Below are 21,078 nucleotides of genomic sequence, written 5' to 3'. Positions count from 1 at the left end.
ATGCTGAAAGAAAACCCATCAAGTTGCAGACCAAGAATATTAGCGCTCTCTTAAGTCTTCTCAAGACAGTTATTCAAAGTGGCAAGCAGGAATGAAGAAGGGCAGTCAAGAAGACAGTGAACTTCTGGCCTTACCTGCCCTTACACCCCGATATTCAGGGGTTGCAAACATGTCCCATTGTGAGACAATTATGGCTGCGATGCCCAGGACGCAAATCACGATCAAGTAGATGAAGCAGGGCTGAGGGTTGCAATAGAAGGAGTAGTAGAGCCATGGTACAAAGCTGCCCATTATGAGAAGTGCAATGCCAGAATAATCCAACCTAGAAGGAAACAAAACTCAGTTTCTAAGAAATGCAGATTTTGGACCAACAGTCTCTAGAGCATCTGTCTACTTCTTGCTGCAAAATTAAGTTGCTCTAACTATTGCAACTCATTTCCAGTCAGACAGCCAGCCAGCAATGCCATGTTTGGAGTCCCCACCATGCACAGGGTAACCTTTAGACCAAAGCTCTTTTTGAAGGAAACTCAGACTAAAGCTTCAGAGGAAGAAAAAGGAAGGTCAGCACAAGAGTCTTCTGAACACAAAAATGGGGCACAGCTAACACAAACACTTCAGCATCATAGAATCAGTCAGGGTTGGAAGGGACCACAAGGACCAGTCCCTCTCCAGCCTGGATTTGTGCTTGGGATTGCCTCGACTGAAATGTAGGACCTTGCACTTGGTCTTGGTGAACTTCATGAGGTTGGCTTGTGCCCATCTCTCCAGCCTGCCAGGTCCCTCTGGATGGCATCCTTGCCCTCCAGCATGTTTGCTGCACCACCACACAGCTTAGTGTCATCAGCAGACCTGCTGAAGGTGCATTCAATGCCACTGTCCATGTCACTGACAAAGTACCTGACGAGCACAAGAGTTAGGCATCAGATCAAGTGGCCACTGGGGAATAATGTCACCATTGTTCAACCACAATGTTCTTCTATACACCAGTGAGAAAAAAGGAATTCCTACAGTCTGTGCTGTTTACCACAGCCTGACAAAATGCATCTAAAGAAGATCATGTGAGTTGGTTTTTCAGTAGGGGATTTTAGGTGCTGCTTTACATTAGAGGTGGTCTTGCAGATGACACAATCCTAGGCTGAGTAGTTTGCAGGAATACAATGTATTTACCAGCCAGCCAAAAAAGGAGTGTGGAATAGAACTAAAAGACTAAGACATCTTGACTGTGGAGCTGTCTTAAGATTCAGAGTTACTCAGAGTAGTTAAAATGACAAGTAGCAACAGTGGCATTAAAAATTCCAAGTCCTGCAACTGGGCTCTAGGTGTATTACTTACAGCAGCAGGATGCATCTGCAGCCTGCCCAACAAGAGCACCAAGACTAAAATGACAGCACAAAAACTCCATGCTGAAACAAATATTCATTAGAAGCTGCAATGAATCTCTTCTCAACAGAGGCAATCATGCAGTGAGCAACTCAGACTGCAGCTCCAGCCATAAACTCCAATCCTGTTTCCCCATCTGGTTCCTATTTGGCCTACTTTGTTCCCTTAGGCACTTACTTGGAGAAGAGCCGGGAAACACCTTCTGAGTGGCAATAAACTGTGTGGAAAAGCCATGAGAAGGAGAGGCAGAGTATGGCTCCCAAGAAGAACAATCCAACAACCACTTTCTCCTGCACAGGTGCTACAAAGGACATGTTTGGCCGGAACATGTAGAAGATTCCCAGACAAAGGAAGAACACACATCCTGAAAAATCAGCAATGCAGAAAGGTTTCAAGTTCATGCATGCCAGAAGCTCTCCATTCTACAAGAGTGACTTTAATACACAAGGACACTAACCAAGGGAGCCCCATGACAGCCACCAGCACACAGGCAGAATCAAGTCCTGCCCTACGTCATTTATGCGTTGCAACTGCTTTTCTGCCTCAGACAGATGCAACACAAACCTGCATGGACTCTGTTTCAACTATTGTGCAAGATGCCTAACAACGAGTTGGACATTCTAGAACAACAAAAACATGTATTGCAAAATGTAAAAAGAGAGGGGCATAGTTCAAAGAAATCCTTTCCCTCCAAGGCTCCCTGCAAACTGAAAACCATTCAGACAAGCTGCCCCTGAAGTGTGTTCCAGTGTCAAGAGACAAAATCTCAACTAACACCTACACACTTACAAAAACTAGTATCTACCTGGAATTTTTAATTCAAATGACATAATTAAGGAAGTCTCATCTAGCTGTGATGAGACAAAATTAGCAGAGGGATAACAAGCTGTTCATTTATCAGGTTGAGTGGCATGGTAATGCTGACCACCTCACACCCCTTGCTCAAAGAATCAAGCAGGTTGGAAGAGACCTCCAAGATCATCCAGTCCTACCTAGCACCCAGCCCTATCCAATCAACCAGACCATGGCACTAAGTGCCTCATCCAGGCTTTTCTTCAACACCTCCAGGGACAGAGACTCCACCACCTCCCTGGGCAGCCCATTCCAATGCCAATCACTGCCAACAACTTCCTCCGCACATCCAGCCTAGACCTCCTCTACCACAACTTGAGACTGTGTTTCCTTGTTCTGTTGCTGCTTGCCTGGGAGAAGAGACCAACCCCACCTGGCTACAGCCTCCCTTCAGGTAGCTGCAGACAGCAATGAGGTCTACCCTGAGCCTCCTCTTCTGCAGGCTAAACAATCCCAGCTCCCTCAGCCTCTCCTCATAGGGCTTGTGTTGCAGGCCCCTCACCAGCTTTGTCACTCTTCTGTGGACACTTTCCAGGATAAGAACAAAGAAACCAGTTAGCATTAGAGCAAGTTGAAAGTACCTAAGAGATGTGTCCAGATGTTACCAGTCTCTGTATGTATTCTGAAGATACTCTTGAAGCAAGCCCGGAAGGAAGGCATGGGCGGTCTGTGTCCGTGCAGCAGGTAGTCGTTGTCCTTCAGCCAGTCAGGCAGCACATCGTGGGGAATGACTCTCCATCGGCCCTCCCACACCTGTGAGTTAGCAGATTGCAGTTAAGTGCAGGGACCTGAGCTCCACTGATGGATGCCAACAAGTCAGAACACTCAGTAACTGTCAATCTATGAGTACACTGCACAGAAAAGGGCTGATGAGACATGTCTCAGGAAGAGCCTTCACATCTGAAATATAATGCTTAAGTCACTGGTCCCTGGTCAAAACAGCTGCACCACCAAAGAGAGGAATACTTCAGTGTCTCATTGACTAGAAGAGCTATTGGGTCTTTTCCTGCTAATGAAGGGAAAACATTTAATTCACGTTCTGTTATTTTCACACCATCCTGTTGAAGAAACCTACACCTAGCTCTTTCCAAGAACAAAGAGCCTGTTCTTCCAAGCACAAGCCAACCTGATCACACATCTGCCAGCATTCAAGGCAGTCTGGCAAAACAACTACCCATCAGCACCACTATGGGCTAGAAAGCATCAAGTAGCCAAGAGTTCAGAGTTCAATGAGAAGCATTTGATCCCTTATCCAGGTTGGAAAGAAAAACCAAACATGCTCCCAAAACAAACAGTGGCAGATCAGTTAAGGCAACAGATCCATAACTCCTAGTCCCATAAGATTTCTTCTGTAAGGGGGGAGTGGATGTGCACACATCTGTTCTTGCAGCTGGTTCCAAGAGTGTGCACAGGTGCTCTGCAGTAACACAAGATACATGTGATCCTCAGTCTGGCATCAGGAGCAGCACTGCCAAGCAGAAGGTTAGCAGGGAATTGGTTTATGTACCGGGGTTGTTTCTGCAGTGTTCCTTGGACTGGTCGGCTGGTTAGTAATACAGCAGCGAGGCTGAAGGATCCTGAAACACTAAGTTTAGAAAGCTACATTCTTATTTCAGTTTCAACAACAGGAGCCCAGAATTTTTAGCATTCATTCTCCACACTCCTTCATAGAAGGAAAAAAATGAAACTCATCAGAACAATCAACCCAGTTAAAGACTGGGTTCTTAAATACATTACAGGAGAAAATAACTGGGTTGCTTCATGAATCAAAGATTTGAATTGAGGTAGGAACAGCAGGAGCAAATTCATTACACACAGTCTGCCCTGCATAACATCTAAAAAGGGGAAAGTTGCCACCCAAACAAGCCACAAAGCCAACTGCCAAATAAAAAAGCCCACAACCCTCACACAAAAGATGATCAAGTCACTAGGGTGGCTCTGTAAAAACATCAGGCAGTTCATAAAGCCAGCAGGAACAGGTGTAGAAAGGAGCAGCACTCCTTCCACTGCAAAAGGAGGGCCCAGGCACTGATACAGCCCCATGGCTCTAAAAAATAACAACAGCTGAGCCAAGGTCAGCAGTTACACAACCTAACACTGATTTACTTAGTTTCAACACAGCCTTTTTTTCTTTTCAAGGAAGGGATAAATCTTGTTCTACAACAGATGCAAATGGTGCTGGAAACAAAATATTTGCAAGTATGAACAAACCTGAAAAAAAAATGCCCTTGTAAATGAAGCTTCCTTGAAGCAGAAGGCTTTTATTCTGCTTTGCTCTAACAGGTGTTTTGAGAGAGACTCCTCAGTTGCCCCATCAGCTTCAGAGTCTCATTTGTATTCCCTGTTGTTCCATGCTTTACAATTTATTCATCTATGACAGACTGAGATCCTGAGAAGCTGCTGTGTTACTAATTAGAACAAGAGATGTCCATTTAGGGCTGGTGTGTACCTGTCTCTCCCTCACGTTAGCAGCACAGTTGCTGCAGGTATGGTCTGTGGCCCACTAGAGCTCACTGAAGACAACAACTTCCACAGGCACTTACCTTACACACAAATTCTTCCATTCTCTCCATAGCATGGTGGGCTTGTAGAAGAGGTGACATACCCATAAAGCCTTCATCTTCTTGAGGTGACTCATCGTTGTGTTTATTCTCTTCAGAACACTGTGGGGGGAGAGAAAAAGCAAATGAGAAAGTGCTCTGTAGAAAGATGAACAAAGAAAAGGAGCATTAGCCATACAAAGCTGATGTGAGGTCTTGGCAAACAAAGAGGCCTTCTTCCCTTGGACAGCACTGGAGGAGGAACTCAGAAGAACCAGCAGAAGAAAACTACTGAGGTGTCTGAGAACAACTCATACAGCTTGTCCATTCTGCACAGGTTCCCAGCAGGTTTGGAAGCAAGCAGTGTTCTTCTCTAAGTTACACTTCAGTGAAGCCTAGATAGGAAGTTTGGGGCTTGCAGCCTGCCCACATTTAAGGGAGGATTACTTCCTACATTTCAGTATCACCATGCCTGCCTGAATGCCTCTACATGTCTGACATGAAGAGGAATCCATTTACCCTGTTGTGAATGCTTCAACCTCAACTCTTAGTTCAAATCTGAAGATCTCTTCTGTTTACCTGGCACTGCTGTTCAGCTGATAATTCAAGAGTGGACATTTACCCAGTTGTTTGACTTTCAAGGTATTCTAGAAACTAGCATGAATCTTTTGGCAGGTTGACAAAAGGAAGTTAGCAAAAGAAAGCAGTAACAGAGGTCAGAGCTTCAAGCAAAAATCAAATACTGAAAGGTATCTATAGTCCCAGGGTGTACCAAGAGATAAAACCAAAAGACAACACTGAGCCTGGACATTCAGCTGATAAACACCACTAATTCCTGGAACAAAGTTTAGTACTTTTCCAGCCTATGTTGAGTTACCACATCATCTGTGAATGATACACTCTAGCTTTCCATTTAGGAAAACATCCAAAAACCAGCAGGGAAGGGCTGCAAAACTTCTACCTTCATGTTAGCCTGCTACAATGCTCAAGACCCATCAGGGACAACAATCCGTGCTCCAGGTTCCAAGATGAACTGTTTGTTCCCTTTAGACTTGATACAGAAAGCTGCTAAGCAGCTTAGGAGCAAGCCAAGAAACACCCACAAAATTTATGGAGACTCCACCACCTCCCTGGGCAGCCCATTCCAACACCAGTTACTCTCTCCGTGCAGCATTTCTTCCTAACGTCCAGCCTAAACCTGCCCTGGCACGGCTTGAGGCTGTGTCCCCTTGTTCTGTCACTGGTTACCTGACAGAAGAGCCCAACCCCACCTGGCTACAGCCTCCCTTCAGGTAGTTGTAGACAGCAATGAGGTCTACCCTGAGCCTCATCTTCTCCAGGCTCAACACCCCAGCTCCCTAAGGCTCTCCTCACAGGGCTGTGCACCAGGCCCCTCACCAGCCTTGCTGCCCTTCTCTGGACACATTCAAGCACCTCAACATCTTTCTTAAACTGAGGGGCTCAGAACTGGACACAAGACTCAAGGTGTGGCCTAACAGTGCCAAGTAGAGGGGCAGGAGGACTTCCCTGGTCCTGCTGGCCACACTATTCCCGATCCAGGCCAGGATGCCATTGGCCTTCTTGGCCACCTGGGCACACTGCTGGCTCACATTCAGCCGCTGTCAACCAATCCCCCAAGGTCCCTCTCTGCCTGGCTGCTCTCCAGCCACTCTGTCCCCAGCCTGTAGCACTGCATGGGGTTGTTATAGCCAAAGTGCAGAACCCTGCCCAGAATTCATCCTTCACACTTTGTGTACAACCTCTTGCTTGCGCACTCTAGCACAATCTGATTGACTAATTAAACCTTTGCACATAATGATTCATGTCCCTTGTACTGTCCACTTATCTTCATTTATCATTCCAGCCCATGTCACTTTGAGTGCTGTGTCCAGTTCTGGGCTCCTCAATTCAAGAGAGGTGTTGAGATACTGGAAGGTGTCCAGAGAAGGGCAACGAAGCTGTTGAGGGGCGTGGAGCACAGCCCTGTGAGGAGAGGCTGAGGGAGCTGGGGAGCTGGAGAAGAGGAAGCTCAGGGTAGACCTCATTGCTGTCTACAGTTACCTGAAGGGAGGCTGTAGCCAGGTGGGGTTGGTCTCTTCTGCCAGGCAAGCAGCAACAGAAGAAGGGGACACAGTGTGAATTTGTGCCAGGGGAGGTCTAGGCTGGATGTTAGGAGGAAGTTGCTGCCAGAGAACGATTTGCCACTGGAATGGGCTGCCCAGGGAGGCAGAGGAGTTGCTGTCCCTGGAGATGTTCAAGCAAAGCCTGGATGAGGCACTTAGTGCCATGGTCTGGTTGACTGGCTAGGGCTGGGTGCTAGGTTGGACTGGATGATCTTGGAGGTCTCTTCCAACCTGCTTGATTCTATGATTCTATGTCCCTACTGAGGAAGTCTGGGCAAGGATTTCATATTTTATCACAGGTGAGTGCTATAAATATTGATCAGCTCTAGCCAGATCCTGCATCAGTACAAGGTAGTATTGAATACACTCTCACTACTTAAAGCATTCCATTAATTCTACTGAGAAAGGCATCAGGCAACACCAGGATGTAAATAGGGTCAATACCCTTCCAAAATAGGCATACATCCTGCTGGAGCAGAAAGCCTATTAAGAAAATATAACTTCAGGTTCATTCTGACTCACCAACATTCACTGACATTACTTCTCACAGTCCTCATTTTACTGCCTTTTTCTACTAATGCATCACTCTGGTTTGGATTCTCAGTTTTCACCATGATGAATAATTAATTCAAGGTCATAGGAACATAAAATGGATTGAGATGGAGTGGATGATCTTTGAAAGTCCTTCCAAGCTCCCTGCCATGGAAAGCTGGCTAAGATTTTTATCATGATCTGCACAACTCTGCAAACTAAAGAAATCTTCATTTTCCCAGAACATGCCCTACAGAACAGCAAGGCAGGTGCTTAAGTTTCAGTGTGCTTGATACAAGCAGCACTGCTAAGGCTGAGAACCCTCTCCCCCAGCACCACACAATGGTCAGTTGGAATGGGATGAACAAATTAGCAACCCTCAAGTTACAAAACTGAGTGGACTGAAGGAAAATAAAAGGTTCCTCCCAGAATCAAAGCCTGTATTCATTGCAGTCTGCCCAGTGACTCAAAGCCAAAAAATGTTCAACTCCTCCACTCCATACACTCCCATTTCTAGAATGATTTGAGCAGACTCTACAGCCTGAAGAGCACAGCTATTTATGAACTAGGCCAAAATCTTTGCACTTTGGCAATGTGCCTACAAACAAATCATTACTGAGCTTCTTTTAGTGATAAAAAGAATTCACATCATATATAGTCTAGATTACTGCCAGAAAATGGCATTGATTTTACTATCTCCTTCCTGCCATTAAACTACAAAATTAGCATTCAAGGGAAAGAAAAAAGCAGCTCAGCTTCTCAGGCCTGTTTTTGCTAAGGACACAAAGTGAGGTCCATTCTGGAACATCCATCCTCTCTTAACTCTGAGAAGACAGAAGGGATCTGATCAATGTCTATAAATAGCTGAGGGCTGGGGGTCAGGAAGGAAGGCAGAGCCTCTGCTCACTTGTGCCCTAGCACAGGACAAGGGGCAAGGGATGGAAACTACAGCACAGGAAGAGTGCTGATCTACATGGGGATGTCCCTGCTTGCTGCAGGGGAGTTGGACTAGATGACCTTTGAAAGTCCCTCACAACTCAGTGCATTCTGTGATTCATGTCTGATCTGTACTGTAAGGTTCATATTTTTCCTGCCCTGATGACTTGAGAAATGTGAAGCGCTGTTTTGTGCATGGGTGAAAGAAACTCTTTCCCCTTGTGTGTTTAGATCAGCATTCCAAATCCTCCACCACCACAATGACATTGTGCACCATGAGTTGTGCTTCCTACCTATGCCCTCTGAAGCACTCCTGTTTGGCAGCAGGTCGGACAGGGCTCTGGGCAACTTGATCTAGATGAGGATGTCCCTGCTGAGTGCAGAAGGGGTTGGACTGGATGAGCTTTGCAAGTCCACTCCAACCCAGACCATTCTATGATCCTGAATCAAGTGCTTCCAGAATAATTGTTTGCCTTTGTGCTTTCTGAACCATTGGTCAAAAGAATTTTCACTCTGCTAATGTTTCAGATATTTTGACATCATCTATTTTACTGCCTTTTAAAAGCACTCTCAAAATGTGAACAAATAATGCTGTGAAAGACACTCTAAAATGCTCTGAAGATTTAACCCTCATCATTTGTAACAAGCTACCTCGTTGCAGTCATCAGCTGTCATTCTTCTGCTGCACATGTGCTGCAATGTCTGTAATCAGGCTTTCTTACAGAGCAGAAATGGTGGTTGCTGTATACTTACAGCCTAGGATGTCTGGACACTTATTTCTATGGCAATGCTAAACAATCCTTTCAATCTTAATTCTCCACTCTTTGTAAATTCAGAGAATGTTAAAGGTATAAATGCATCCTAAGTTGCAGAATGGAGCCAGAAGAAAAAGAGTTTTACTGGTTTATCCATATTCACTTCAGTTTGGGAAGTTTTCCTCCCATTCTTTTGTGAAAAGTGATAGACAAGAAGGGGAAAAAAAGAGATAAAATGTAGAAATTAGGCTTAATTATATCACATTGTACAGAGATCCAGGCAACACTTCCAGGGACAGATCATCATCTAAACAAGAACTTCAGAGTGCGCTTCAGTTAGGATGTTAAAGTTTAACACCCACTTGCACAGTGCCTGTCATTAATAAGTGTATTTTAACCTTAAAATCTCACTTTCTTGTAGCAGTGACACAGGAGTTCAAAAAAAACCAATTCACATCTAGTTGGCAGAGGACAGGAGCTCCTCTGCTATGGAGAGGGTTTGAGAGAATTGGGGTTCTTCAGTCTGGAGAAGAGAAGGCTCCAAGGAGACCTTATTGTGGCCTTGCAGGATCTGAAGGGGGCTACAAAGCAGCTGAGGAAGGACTTTTTAGGGTGTCATGTAGTGAATAGGACTGGAGGGAATGGTTCCAAGCTAGAGGAGGGGAGATTTAGATTGGACATTAGGAAGAAGTTCTTCAGCATGAGTGGTGAGGCACTGGAACAAGTTGCCCAGGGAGGTGGTGGAAGCCTAATTCCTGCATGTTTTTAAGGCAAGGCAGGATGTGGCTCTGGGCAACTTCATCCAGTGTGAGGTGTCCCTGCCCATGGCAGGAGTGGAACTAGAAGATCTTTGAGGTCCCTTCCAGCCCTGACAATTCTGTGATGGCTGTGTGGTAGTCACTTCAGTAGCCAGTCAAGAGGAATCTGTTTGACTCTGGTAGCCAACAGTCAAAGCATTTTGCAGTCAGAAACCATCACAATGAATTAGCACTCGGTTGAGGCTTTTGAATCACTTTGAATAAGAATCTCTCTGCTTTGCACTAATCACTTAGTGTCATTCCATTACTGGAGTGCCTAAGTTGCCTGAATACAGTCCAAAAAAGTCAGCCCACATAGCCAAAGACCTGTTAGAGAGAAAGCTGCAGTAAAAACTTGCTCTAGAAAATGCCATTTATTTCTCTTACCCACTGTAGCAGCTTATCCTTCTCACACAGATTAACAGGTTTTATACTATCACTCTCAGCTCTGTTCATGGACACACTGTTTATTAATGCCCTTGCCATGGGAAAGTCTGTCACAAGTCAAGTCACAACAGAAGAGAAAGACTCCAGACAACCTAAGGGTCACAGTGCACTGGAACAGAGTCTCCCCAGAGAGGTTGTGGAGTTTCCTTCTCTGCATACTTTCCAGACCCATCTGGATGCATTCCTGTGAGACCTGTGCTAGATTCTATGGTCCTGCTCTGGCAGGAGTGTTGGACTCAAAGATCTCCAGGTCCCTTCTGACCCCTGTGAGCCTTTTCTCAGTTTTGAGAAAGCAGTGATCTCTGAATTCAGATAGCAAAAGCACAGTTTCTTGAAGTCTGGTCTAGAGTCCCTTGATGTCAGTTTAAAGAGACATAAAAAATGTGAGAGACTGCACTACTGCTTACACAGGTGACAAGCAAGCTCTTGCTAGCACTGAAGATTCCAAATTTGCTAGCAAATGTCAATCTGTGCTCATCAGAGTGCACAAACCAGCATAAAAGAGATTTGAATGAAGTTACCCAAGACACTCATCCTACTCAAAGTGGTCCTCTTCTCCCTCATCCCCACCTGCTTTTATACTGATTCTAGCACACCTGTTCTCCCAGGCAACCAGCAATAGAACAAGGGGACACAGTCTCAAATTGTGCCAGGGAAAGTATAGGCTGGATGTTAGGAGGAAGTTGTTGGCAGAGAGAGTGATTGGCATTGGAATGGGCTGCCCAGGAAGGTGGTGGAGTCACCATCCCTGGAGGTGTTGAAGCAAAGCCTGGATGAGGCACTTAGTGCCATGGTCTGGTTGAGTGGATAGGGCTGGGGGATAGGTTGGACTGGCTGAGCTTGGAGGTCTCTTCCAACCTGGTTGATTCTATGATTCTTTGGATTCATCAGCTGGTCCAATGCTACTCATTACACTTTTGCCAGAGGAGTTTCCTATCAGATAGTAAAGTTAGCTCTGATAACCAAGCTTTAAGGAACTCAAGCCAGTGCAAAGGGAGCATCAACTGCCATTCTACCAAGAACGTCTACACAACAGTTTCTATGACTCATGGTTTTGACACATCAGTTGGACGCCAAATAATCTCCAGACCTCCTTTTTGTAATGTTTAGCAGTGAGACAAAGCCTAAGAACCTAGCAAGGCATATTTAAGGGAAGTTCAACTGATGATCACTTCAACAGGCTGCTGTACTGTCAAGGCTCACAGCTGCTTTCAGGAATGCACATTCAGAAATCTGACTTTAATTATTGGTTGCATGTATGGGCTTTAATGCAGAACATGAAGCATACATGTTAACCAGTGACTGCAACACCAGTCTGACTCAGAAAGGGCAGCACCTTCTGTGTTACATTTCCCTTTTGGACAGAGTCATCACTCAGTTACTTGAGGGTGTACCAGACCATGCACATACCCACCTAAGTTTTAAGCTCTGGGCTTAGTGCAGTCTCATGTCTCAAAGTTAAACTGTTTGTGATGCCAGTTCACTGTCAGCCTGTCACCAGTGCCCTAAAGCTACCATCACAGGAATTTGTAACACATGATGTAGACTGAATCTGTTCCAGTATTCTTGTCACCTCCTTCAGAATGCTTCCTCACTCTTTTTGATCTGTGTCCCAACAGAACTCTGCCTTGGTACAAATCCATCATTGTAACAAGGCAACTTAATTCAGAAAGAGCAAACACCTTGGATCAACACTGCAATGGGATGCTGTAGGACTCAGCACTTACAACTCACATCTTAAAATGCAACTTAGGAGAATCACAGAATCTTAGCGGTTGGAAGGGACCTCCAGAGGTCAGCCAGTCCAACCCCCCTCCCAAAAGCAGGATCACCCAGAGTAGTCCACAGAGGAATGCATCCAGGTGGGTTTGGTAAGTTTCCAGAGAAGGAGACTCCACAGCCCCCCTGGGCAGTCTGTTCCAGGGCTCTGTCACCCTCACTGTAGTTTCGACTCATGTTGAGCTGAAACCTTCTATGTTCCAGTTTGTATCCAGAGTTTTTTGTCTTGCTGCTGCAAACCACTGAAAAGAGCTTGGACCTCTCCACTTGACACCCATCCCTCAGATATATATGGACATTAATCAGATCCCCTCTCAGCCTTCTCTTCTCCAGACTAAACAGCCCCAGGGCTCTCAGTTTCCATAGGGCAGGATGCTCAAGTCCCCCAGTCAACCTCAAGACTCTCTGCTGGACTCTCACCAGTAGCAGCCCTATCTCTCTTGAACTGGGGAGCCCAAAACTGGACACTGTATTCCAGGTGAGGTCTCACCAGGGCAGAACAAATGGGGAGAAGAACCTCCCTAAACCTGCTGGACACACTTTACTTGATGCACCCCCAAACACCATTGGCTCTTTTTGCCACAAGGGCACATTGCTGTCCCGTGGAGAACTTGCTGCCCATTAGGACTCCAAGGTCTTTCTCCATGGAGCTGCTTTCCAGCAGGGCATCCTGCACTGCATTTGCAAGACCTCTGCTATCCCTCATATTAAACTGAGGTCATAAAGTCTAGATACATCTTGGGAGTTTCTGCTCTTGTTCATCTTGATCTCCTCAGATGAATGATTTATAGTGTTTAAGATGACATTGGAGTCATTTAATGTTTCTTGGGGCAGCATGCCAAACTCAGGAACTTGAAAGCACTCAGCACAAGGGCCAAGATCCATTCAAGGCTTTACCATAACAATACTATTTTTCCAATGGCAGTCCTGTGACATCCTTTTCAGCTAGCCAGACTGCTTTCTTCAGCAATTCTTCTGTGCCCATTCTGTCAACTGACCCTTTATAAACCAGGCTTTTATAAAGGCAAAGCAGCAATAGGTGGTGCCATGCCATGCCTCCTAAAAGCCTTCTGCATATTTCTCAGAACTTTAGCTTCTGTTCTTTGGACTAAAAGTGGAAACAACACAGCACCTTAAAAAAAATTCCACTGTCTTCTGCACATGGCAAGTTACTCTAAAACAACAATTCTGTCATTTAGAGTTTACATTCTCTCTTAATCTTACAGGCTTGTAAACACAGACACACCACTGTATCCAAAAAGCTAAGTACATTCACCCTCTGAGCAGGGGATGCAAAGCTGGCTTTGCTGTCACAGGACCAAAAAGGTCTTTCAAGAGCTCTGTGCCAAAGACCCTTTCAGCCTATTGGTCAAAATGTTAAGTTCTTGAAAGTTCCTGGAGTTTAGTACTTTTCCTCTGCAGGTCACCTTCTTAGGAAAGCTACACTCCATTTACCACAGCACTTGGAAACAGTTTCATACAGCTGGTCATGGGTGACTGCTAGCTGGCACTCATTAAAGACAAGCACTGACATGTAACACTCCTTTAGCAAACAGTCCTAGGACAGAGGCACATTTTGGCTTCAGCAACCTTGCTAATACACACTTACTACAACTAGCTCCCTTCTTAAGTATCTTGAGGCAAAATGGTTTGTTGAATCCCTAGGTAGTGACAACTGCTGATTTTCTGTCAACACCCAATGCTTGACCAGGGCCAAAGCCATCAGTGCCCACATGTGCTTACCAGCAGCCCATGGGGAAAAGTCTGTAGGAACTGCTTCTACAACAGAAAATTCTCATGTGCGGTTTCCTGCTCCTCTGTCATTGTTAACCCTGACAGTGGAAAAAGAACACAAGCATGCTGGGCTTATGGAACAGAATGCTGTCCAAAAATAAGCAAAGAGCCAGGAAACGTGCCTAATGTGGGAGCACAGTCATGGAGCCATAGAATCAGACAGGTTAAAAGAGAACTCCAAGATCATCCAGTCCAACCTAGCACCCAGCCCTAGCCAGTCAACCAGACCATGGCACTAAGTGCCTCATCCAGGCTTTGCTTCAACACCTCCAGGGATGGTGACTCCACCACCTCCCTGGGCAGCCCATTCCAATGCCAATCACTCTCTCTGCCAACAACTTCCTAACATCCAGCCTAGACCTCCTCTGGCACAACTTGAGACTGTGTCCCCTTGTTCTGTTGCTGCTTGCTTGGCAGAAGAGACCAACCCCACCTGGCTACAGCCTCCCTGCAGGGAGTTGTAGACAGCAATGAGGTCTGCCCTGAGCCTCCTCTTCTGCAGGCTGCACACCCCCAGCTCCCTCAGCCTCTCCTCACAGGGCTGTGCTCCAGGCCCCTCACCAGCTTTCTTGCCCTTCTCTGGACATGTTCCAGTATCTCAACATCTCTCTTGAACTGAGGAGCCCAGAACTGGACACAGCACTCAAGGTGTGTCCTGAGCAGTGCTGAGTCCAGGGGCAGAATAACTTCCCTTGTCCTGCTGGCCACACTGCTCCTGAGCCAGCCTAGGATGCCACTGGCCCTCTTGGCCACCTGGGCACTGCTGCCTCATCTTCAGCTACTCTCTACCAGCACCCCCAGGTCCTTTTCTGCCTGGCTGTTCCCAGCCACTCTGTCCCCAGCCTGTAGTGCTGCTTGGGGTTGTTGTGGTCAAAATGCAGAACCCTGCACTTGGCCTTGTTAAATCTCATCCCGTTTGCCTCTGCCCACCCATCCAGCCCGTCAAGGTCACTCTGCAGGGCTCTCCTACTCTCCAACAGCTCCACACCTGCTTCTAGCTTGGTGCCATCTGCAAACTTATTGATGCTGGACTCAATCCCCTGGTCCAGATCATCAACAAATATACTGAACAATATGAAACAGTTGGAGGAAGATGCAAGTTAACTCACTGCTACAACACTTTTACATCACTGTGGAAGGCCTGACCATATCAGGCAGGCATGATCTCCAGGACAGCAAAGGCAAAAGCTGTGCAATCTAACCTTTGTCCAGAGAAAGAGTTGTGCCAGGGAATTATAAACACCACTCCCTCCTGCTCTTCGTTTCACCACATAGCACAGCAAGCAAGTTACAAAACCAGCTACCAGGCAGGAAAGTTGGCAGAGAGCCCCACCACCACCCCACGCAGCAGAGCAACCACCCACTACCACCCCTCTTGGCAAAGCCTCCTTCCTTTCTCAAAGGGTTAAGGCTCCCCAGACTCATAGCAGGCTGCTGAACCCAGCAGCAACTCAGAGAGCTATAAGCTATGGTAACTCTCTCATTAACTCCCACGAGAGCTTTCTGGGAGCCAGGGCAGAGAGATCTGGAGACATTTCCCACCTTTTATCAGCCTTCTGGGCAGAACACTCTCTACTCAGGGCTGGCTGGGTCATCAGTTTGTCTTTTCTGCAGGCATTCAAGCTCTAGAAGCCTGTTAATAAACTAGGCACAACAACCAAAAGTGAAGAATGAATCAGCATTTAACCAATTCAAGAGCGTGAAGCCTGGAAACCATCTCCATAGATGTATCACATTTTTTTGTGCTGTTTCAGTGGGGCTACTTTTAAGATACTCTGCACTGTGTATCCAAAAATGTTTTCCTTGGAAGAAAAACAAATTAAAAATCATATTTATGGGGAAAGATACTAGATGCAAGCAGTGAATTCAGTGACTAACAGTCTGAGTGAAATACTTCCAGTGTTTGGGACAGCAGATGAAGAAGAAATTCAGGTGTGGAGCTCTTTCATCCTCAAGAAAAAGGCCAATTTGCATGCTTCCAAAACAATCTGCTTGAGGGTAGGAGAGCCCTGCAGAGACCTTGACAGGCTGGATGGGTGGGCAGAGGCCAATGGGATGAGACTGAACAAGGCCAAGTGCAGAGTTCTACACTTTGGCCACAACAACCCCAAGCAGCACTACAGGCTGGGGCCAGAGTGGCTGAGAGCAGCCAGGCAGAGAGGGACCTGGGGGTGCTGGTAGATAGTAGCTGAAGATGAGCCAGCAGTGTGCCCAGGTAGGCAGGAGAGCCAATGGCAGCCTGGAGGAGGCTCAGGGCAGACCTCATTGCTGTCTACAACTACCTGAAGGGAGGCTGTAGCCAGGTGGGGTTGGGCTCTTCTGCCAGGCAAGCAGCAACAGAACAAAGGGACACAGTCTCGAGCTGTGCCAGGGGAGGTCTAGGCTGGATGTTAGGAGGAAGTTGTTGGCAGAGAGAGTGATTGGCATTGGAATGGGCTGCCCAGGGAGGTGGAGGAGTCATCATCCCTAGAGGTGGTTCAAGCAAAGCCTGGATGAGGCACTTAGTGCCATGGTCTAGTTGACTGGCTAGGGCTGGGTGCTAGGTTGGCCTGGATGCTCTTGGAGGTCTCTTCCAACCTGGTTGATTCTATGACTAGCATATCTTTGCAAAAAAGGAGGAAAAGCAGGAATGATAAAGAATTTTACACACCAACAAATTCTGAACATAACCTGCTTTAAAAAAGCCAAACAGGCAAACACGTTTTGCTGGGACCTGAAGCTCTCTTATGCCAAGCTTCTACCATAGACTCCAAAGACCTCTACCAACATAGCCTGTAATGTAATGCAGGAAGGAAGAAGAGCAGAAACAGATGCCAAGTTTTACACCATAACTCCAAAATATCAACAGCTAAACGGTTTCAGAGTAAGAAACTTGCAAGTAAATCTCTAAAGGAAAAACTCAAAGCAATTAGAATTTACAAGTATCAGCTGCAGAATATCTTTTAAGACTCAAAGACCTACCTTTGGCCTTCAAGACTTCACCTCAATCTTTTTCACCCAGTTTGCAGCATAAAGAGAAGCTGACAATCCCATGAATATATTATAGCCCTTTCTCAATACCATAACTATTTTTTGCAACCTGTTTTTGTAGTCAATATGTACACACTTCTGGCATAGAACAGGCTAAGTTCTATGATCCAAGCCAAGAGCCTTGAGTCATCTGCTCACCTTCCAACTATTCTAAAGCTTTTCTTTTTATACCTGAAAATCTCTTGCAACCTTCCACCTCCCTCCTTCATGTCTGGAAAAACTCTTAGAGCTACATGCATGTATTATATTTGTCATAAGCTCCACTTGAACTCTAAACCTATGCTCCCCAAGAAGCAATGCAGATGAGTATTTGCCCAAATTTCTTCTGGCCATTCAGAGCACTGAAAGCTACACATCTCCTAAACTCTTGATTAGAACAGGTCTCCATTTCATCAGCACTTTTTGGTGCCACACAGGACAACTTCACAATGCAGCTCAACTGCAGTAAAGTCATTTGCCATTGGAATGGGCTGTACAGGGAGATGGTGGAGTTGCCATCCCTGGAGGTGTTCAAGAAAAGACTGGATGGGGCACTCAGTGCCATGGTCTGGTTTATTGGATAGAGCTGGGTGCTAGGTTGGACTGGATGATCTTGGAGGGCTCTTCCAACCTGGTTGATTCTGTGAAAGGAATCATCATTGGAGGACTGGAATACAGGCAAAAGAAACTGCTTCTTTTGTTTACCTACCCTGTCACTAGCAGGTTGAAGTACAAAAGGAAAGAGTCAACATAGGTTTTTAGGGCTGCATAAAGAGACCATTCATCAGGTTATAAGTCACAAGAAACTCATTATGTCATCTTGAAGCCACAGTAAGAAAGATTTCTTAAGGAACTATCGCAGCTGTAATTACAAAGGTAGTTTAAAGACACACAAGATTCAGGACAGCAGAACTAGTGCTGTCCAAAAGGCTAGGTATGAGGAAAAACCTGCTGAAGAACACCCTATAAGCCCAGACATAGCACATGTAAACTAGAGAAAGGAGAAAAGTTTTAACTCCAAAGCAGTGAGAACCACAGAAGCATTCAGGTTGCAAGCCCAATCACTAACCCTACTCTACAAGGTTCACCCTAAACCACATCCCCAAGCACCACATCCAAATGACCTTTAAGCACACCCAGGGCTGGTGACTCCACCACCTCCCTGGGCAGTGCATTCCAGTGCCTGATCACTCTTGCTAGGTAATTTTTTTCCCTAATGTCCAGTCTAACCCTGCCCTGCTGCAGCTTGAGGCTTTTCCCTCTTGTTCTATCACTAATTACCTGTGAGAAGATACCAGCATCAACCTCTCCACAATCTCCTTTCAGGTAGAGAGCCATGAGGTCTCTCCTCATCCTCCCTTTCCTCAAACTAAACAGCCTCAGCTCCTTGGGTTGCTCTTGATAAGATTCATTCTCCAAAAAGAGAATAAAATCCAAAACCAGAGTAGAATCTATGCAGCTTGCCTGATCCCTCTCACCACCAGATCTTTAATGTTTAAATAAGCGGTCACTATTTCTCATGCACAGAGGGTACCCCACTCATCTGCCACAACATTAACTGCATGTTTGAACACCATAGCAAAAGGTGTATCTTTGGAACAGACAGAGATAATCTGTCAATGTGTATGCACTCCAGAAGGGAGTTAGGAGATAAGATACAGACTAAGAGGTTCAAGTGTAAAAAGATACTAGGTTTAGATTCATAGAAAGGTTTGAGTTGGAACTGACCTTGAAGATCATCTAGTTCCAGCCTCCCTGCTATGGGCAGGGACACCCTCCACCAAACCAAGTTTGCTCAAGGCCTCAATCCAATTTGGCCTTGAACACCTCCAGGGAGGGGACACCTAAAACCTCCCTGGGCAACCTGCTTCAGTGTCTCACCACCCTTACTGCAAAGAAATTCTTCCTAATATCTCAGCCAAATCTACTCTCTTCAAGTTTCAATCCATTCTCTCTCATGCTATCACTACAAGCCTTTGTAAAAAGTCCCTTCCAAGCTTTCTTGCAGGCCCTTTTTAGGTACTGGAAGCCATCTCTAAGGTTTCCAGGGTGTAACCTTTTCTCTAGGCTGAACAGCCCAAAATCTCACAGCCCATCCACATAGGGGGGGTTCTCTAGTCCTATGATCATCTCCATGACCCTCCTCTGACCTGCTCCAGCAGCTGCAGAGGGGGTCTCAGGAGAGCAGAGCAAGACAATCAGCTCCCTCACCCTGCTGGCACAGTGCTTTTGATGCAGCCCAGGACCTGGTAGACCTCCTGTGCTGCAAAGGCGCATTGCCGGCTCACGCTTCTCATCAGCATCATTACAACGCTGGTAGACGAACAGAGCTGACAAAAGGATGCAGCTGCTTCATCATTATTTTGGCCAAGCATGCTCCATTCAGCTAGTGAGCTTTTGCAGAGAATGCTACCATTCACAAAAAGCAGGATCTTTAGGAGGTTTTTTCAGCAATTACCCAGGTGGGTTACTGGTGCCAGGGACAAAAAAAAAAACAGAAAACAGTTTCTAGGCCTAGGACTGATTTCTTAATACCACCTCCACTTTTTAACATGAAGATGGCTTTAGAACTAAAGATCACCAAAATGTTAGCATGCCAAAATGCAAAATACAGTACACAGTGCAAGCTGGAGATGGTAAAATAACTCTGAATACAGTAATATGCTTACACACAGCTCCTTAGAAATGATTAACAACATGATTCACCAAAACCAACTACTGCTCAGACTGCTTCCTCCTACAAATGAAGGAGAAAGTGGGAGGAAAAGAATCTTATCTTGGAGAGTCTGGGGCAGATTTCATGCAAATCAAGGAGCTGCATTGATAAATGAAGAGGAGTAAGAGACAACAAAAAAGTAAACAATATTATCACCGGGTAGAAATACAAATATTTTTACATTAGTAACTCAAGTCTTAGACCCAGGGAATTTTGTGGAAGCCTCACATCTCTTAGGATCCATCCATATTATCATATTCAAGAAAGTCAACAGAATTAGCTTGCCAGTAGAAGGATATTAAATGACCACAGTTGTTCCAGCATCAAGCTCTCAATTCACTTTCCTCCTCCAACACAGGAATTTCTTGATAGCTACCATTGGCTTAAATGTGGTTGCATTTAGCCACTAGAACACTAATGCAGCGGGCACCTCATGTGTCCTTGTAGAAGGCTATGTTTAGCATGTGTGCCTGAGTGCTGCTGCCATCCAGGGAAGAACAATAACCTTCTGTTACTGTTATCTGAAGGAGAAACTCCCTCAAAACCAGAAGAAGATCATGCTTTTGAACTAGTAAGTCATTTCTGCTGAAGCAGCTGCACATAACCAGAATGCACAGTAGAGTCAAAAAGTGAATCCTGTGACAGGACATAGAGCACTGGGTGTAAGTTGCAGCAAAAGAGGTTCTGCCTCAAAACAAGGAGGAACTTCTTTACTGTAAGGGTAAAAAGGTTCCCCAGAGAGTTTGTGGGGTCTCCTTCTCTGGAGCCTTCCAAGGCCTGTCTGGATGTGTTCCTCTGTGATCTGTGTTAGATAGTATTGTCCTGCTCTGGCAGGGGGGTTGGACTCAACGATCTCTTTGGGTTCCTTCCAACCCCTAACATCCCGTGATCCTATGAATCCTAGCTGGCATTTAACAGCTGCTCTGAGGCAGACACAATACAGAGGAAGATAGAGTGCAAGTTTTTTTTCCCAGATTATTTAGAACACTGCAGTATGCCACCTAATAAAGGCTGTTTGGCAAGCTAATACTGGTACTTTTGTCAGCAGAGTTTTGAGGATAATCCATCTGAATCATCAACCTTTTAACAAGGATGGAAAAAAAACCTAAGAGATATGGCAGAGAATGGGAATAAAAGCTTAGGCTGAAAAGAGAGAAAAGCAGGTGGCCACAAAGCAGAGAACACAATGACATTCAAGACACAGCAGCAAGTTTCAAACAGCAAAAGCAAAATTCTGTGACAGCATTTTAGGAGAGTGAGAGAAGACATCACATAAAAGAAAGCTAAGTATTTGTAGTGAGCCACCAGAAAAGAAACACATAAGGATGAAAGCAACCAAACAAGAAAACCTCGATGCAGACATACTAAGAAGCCTGAAAACCAAAGAATGAGGACTTCATTTTATTTCCAAAAATCTAA

At 45.6% G+C, this 21,078-nt stretch overlaps 1 protein-coding gene across 2 annotated transcripts in view; it reads right to left on the bottom strand.

Annotated features, from left to right (window-relative positions):
• The window catches only part of ADIPOR2 (adiponectin receptor 2), a 59,622-nt gene that overhangs the window by 6,032 nt on the left and 32,512 nt on the right, over positions 1–21,078 (bottom strand). For both annotated transcript variants that reach the window (XM_064155708.1, XM_064155707.1), the window contains exons 3-6: positions 4,776–4,895; positions 2,814–2,985; positions 1,558–1,744; positions 135–322 (exon numbers count right to left, since the gene is read on the bottom strand). In XM_064155708.1, the coding sequence (XP_064011778.1) occupies positions 135–322; positions 1,558–1,744; positions 2,814–2,985; positions 4,776–4,895 (667 nt within the window). The remainder of the gene's footprint in view (positions 1–134; positions 323–1,557; positions 1,745–2,813; positions 2,986–4,775; positions 4,896–21,078) is intronic.

This window comes from Pogoniulus pusillus, chromosome 15, assembly GCF_015220805.1.
Source record: "Pogoniulus pusillus isolate bPogPus1 chromosome 15, bPogPus1.pri, whole genome shotgun sequence".
NCBI lineage: Eukaryota > Metazoa > Chordata > Aves > Piciformes > Lybiidae > Pogoniulus > Pogoniulus pusillus.
The sequence above is the reverse complement of the archived record's forward strand: the minus strand, read 5'-3'. Positions and strand labels throughout refer to the sequence as shown.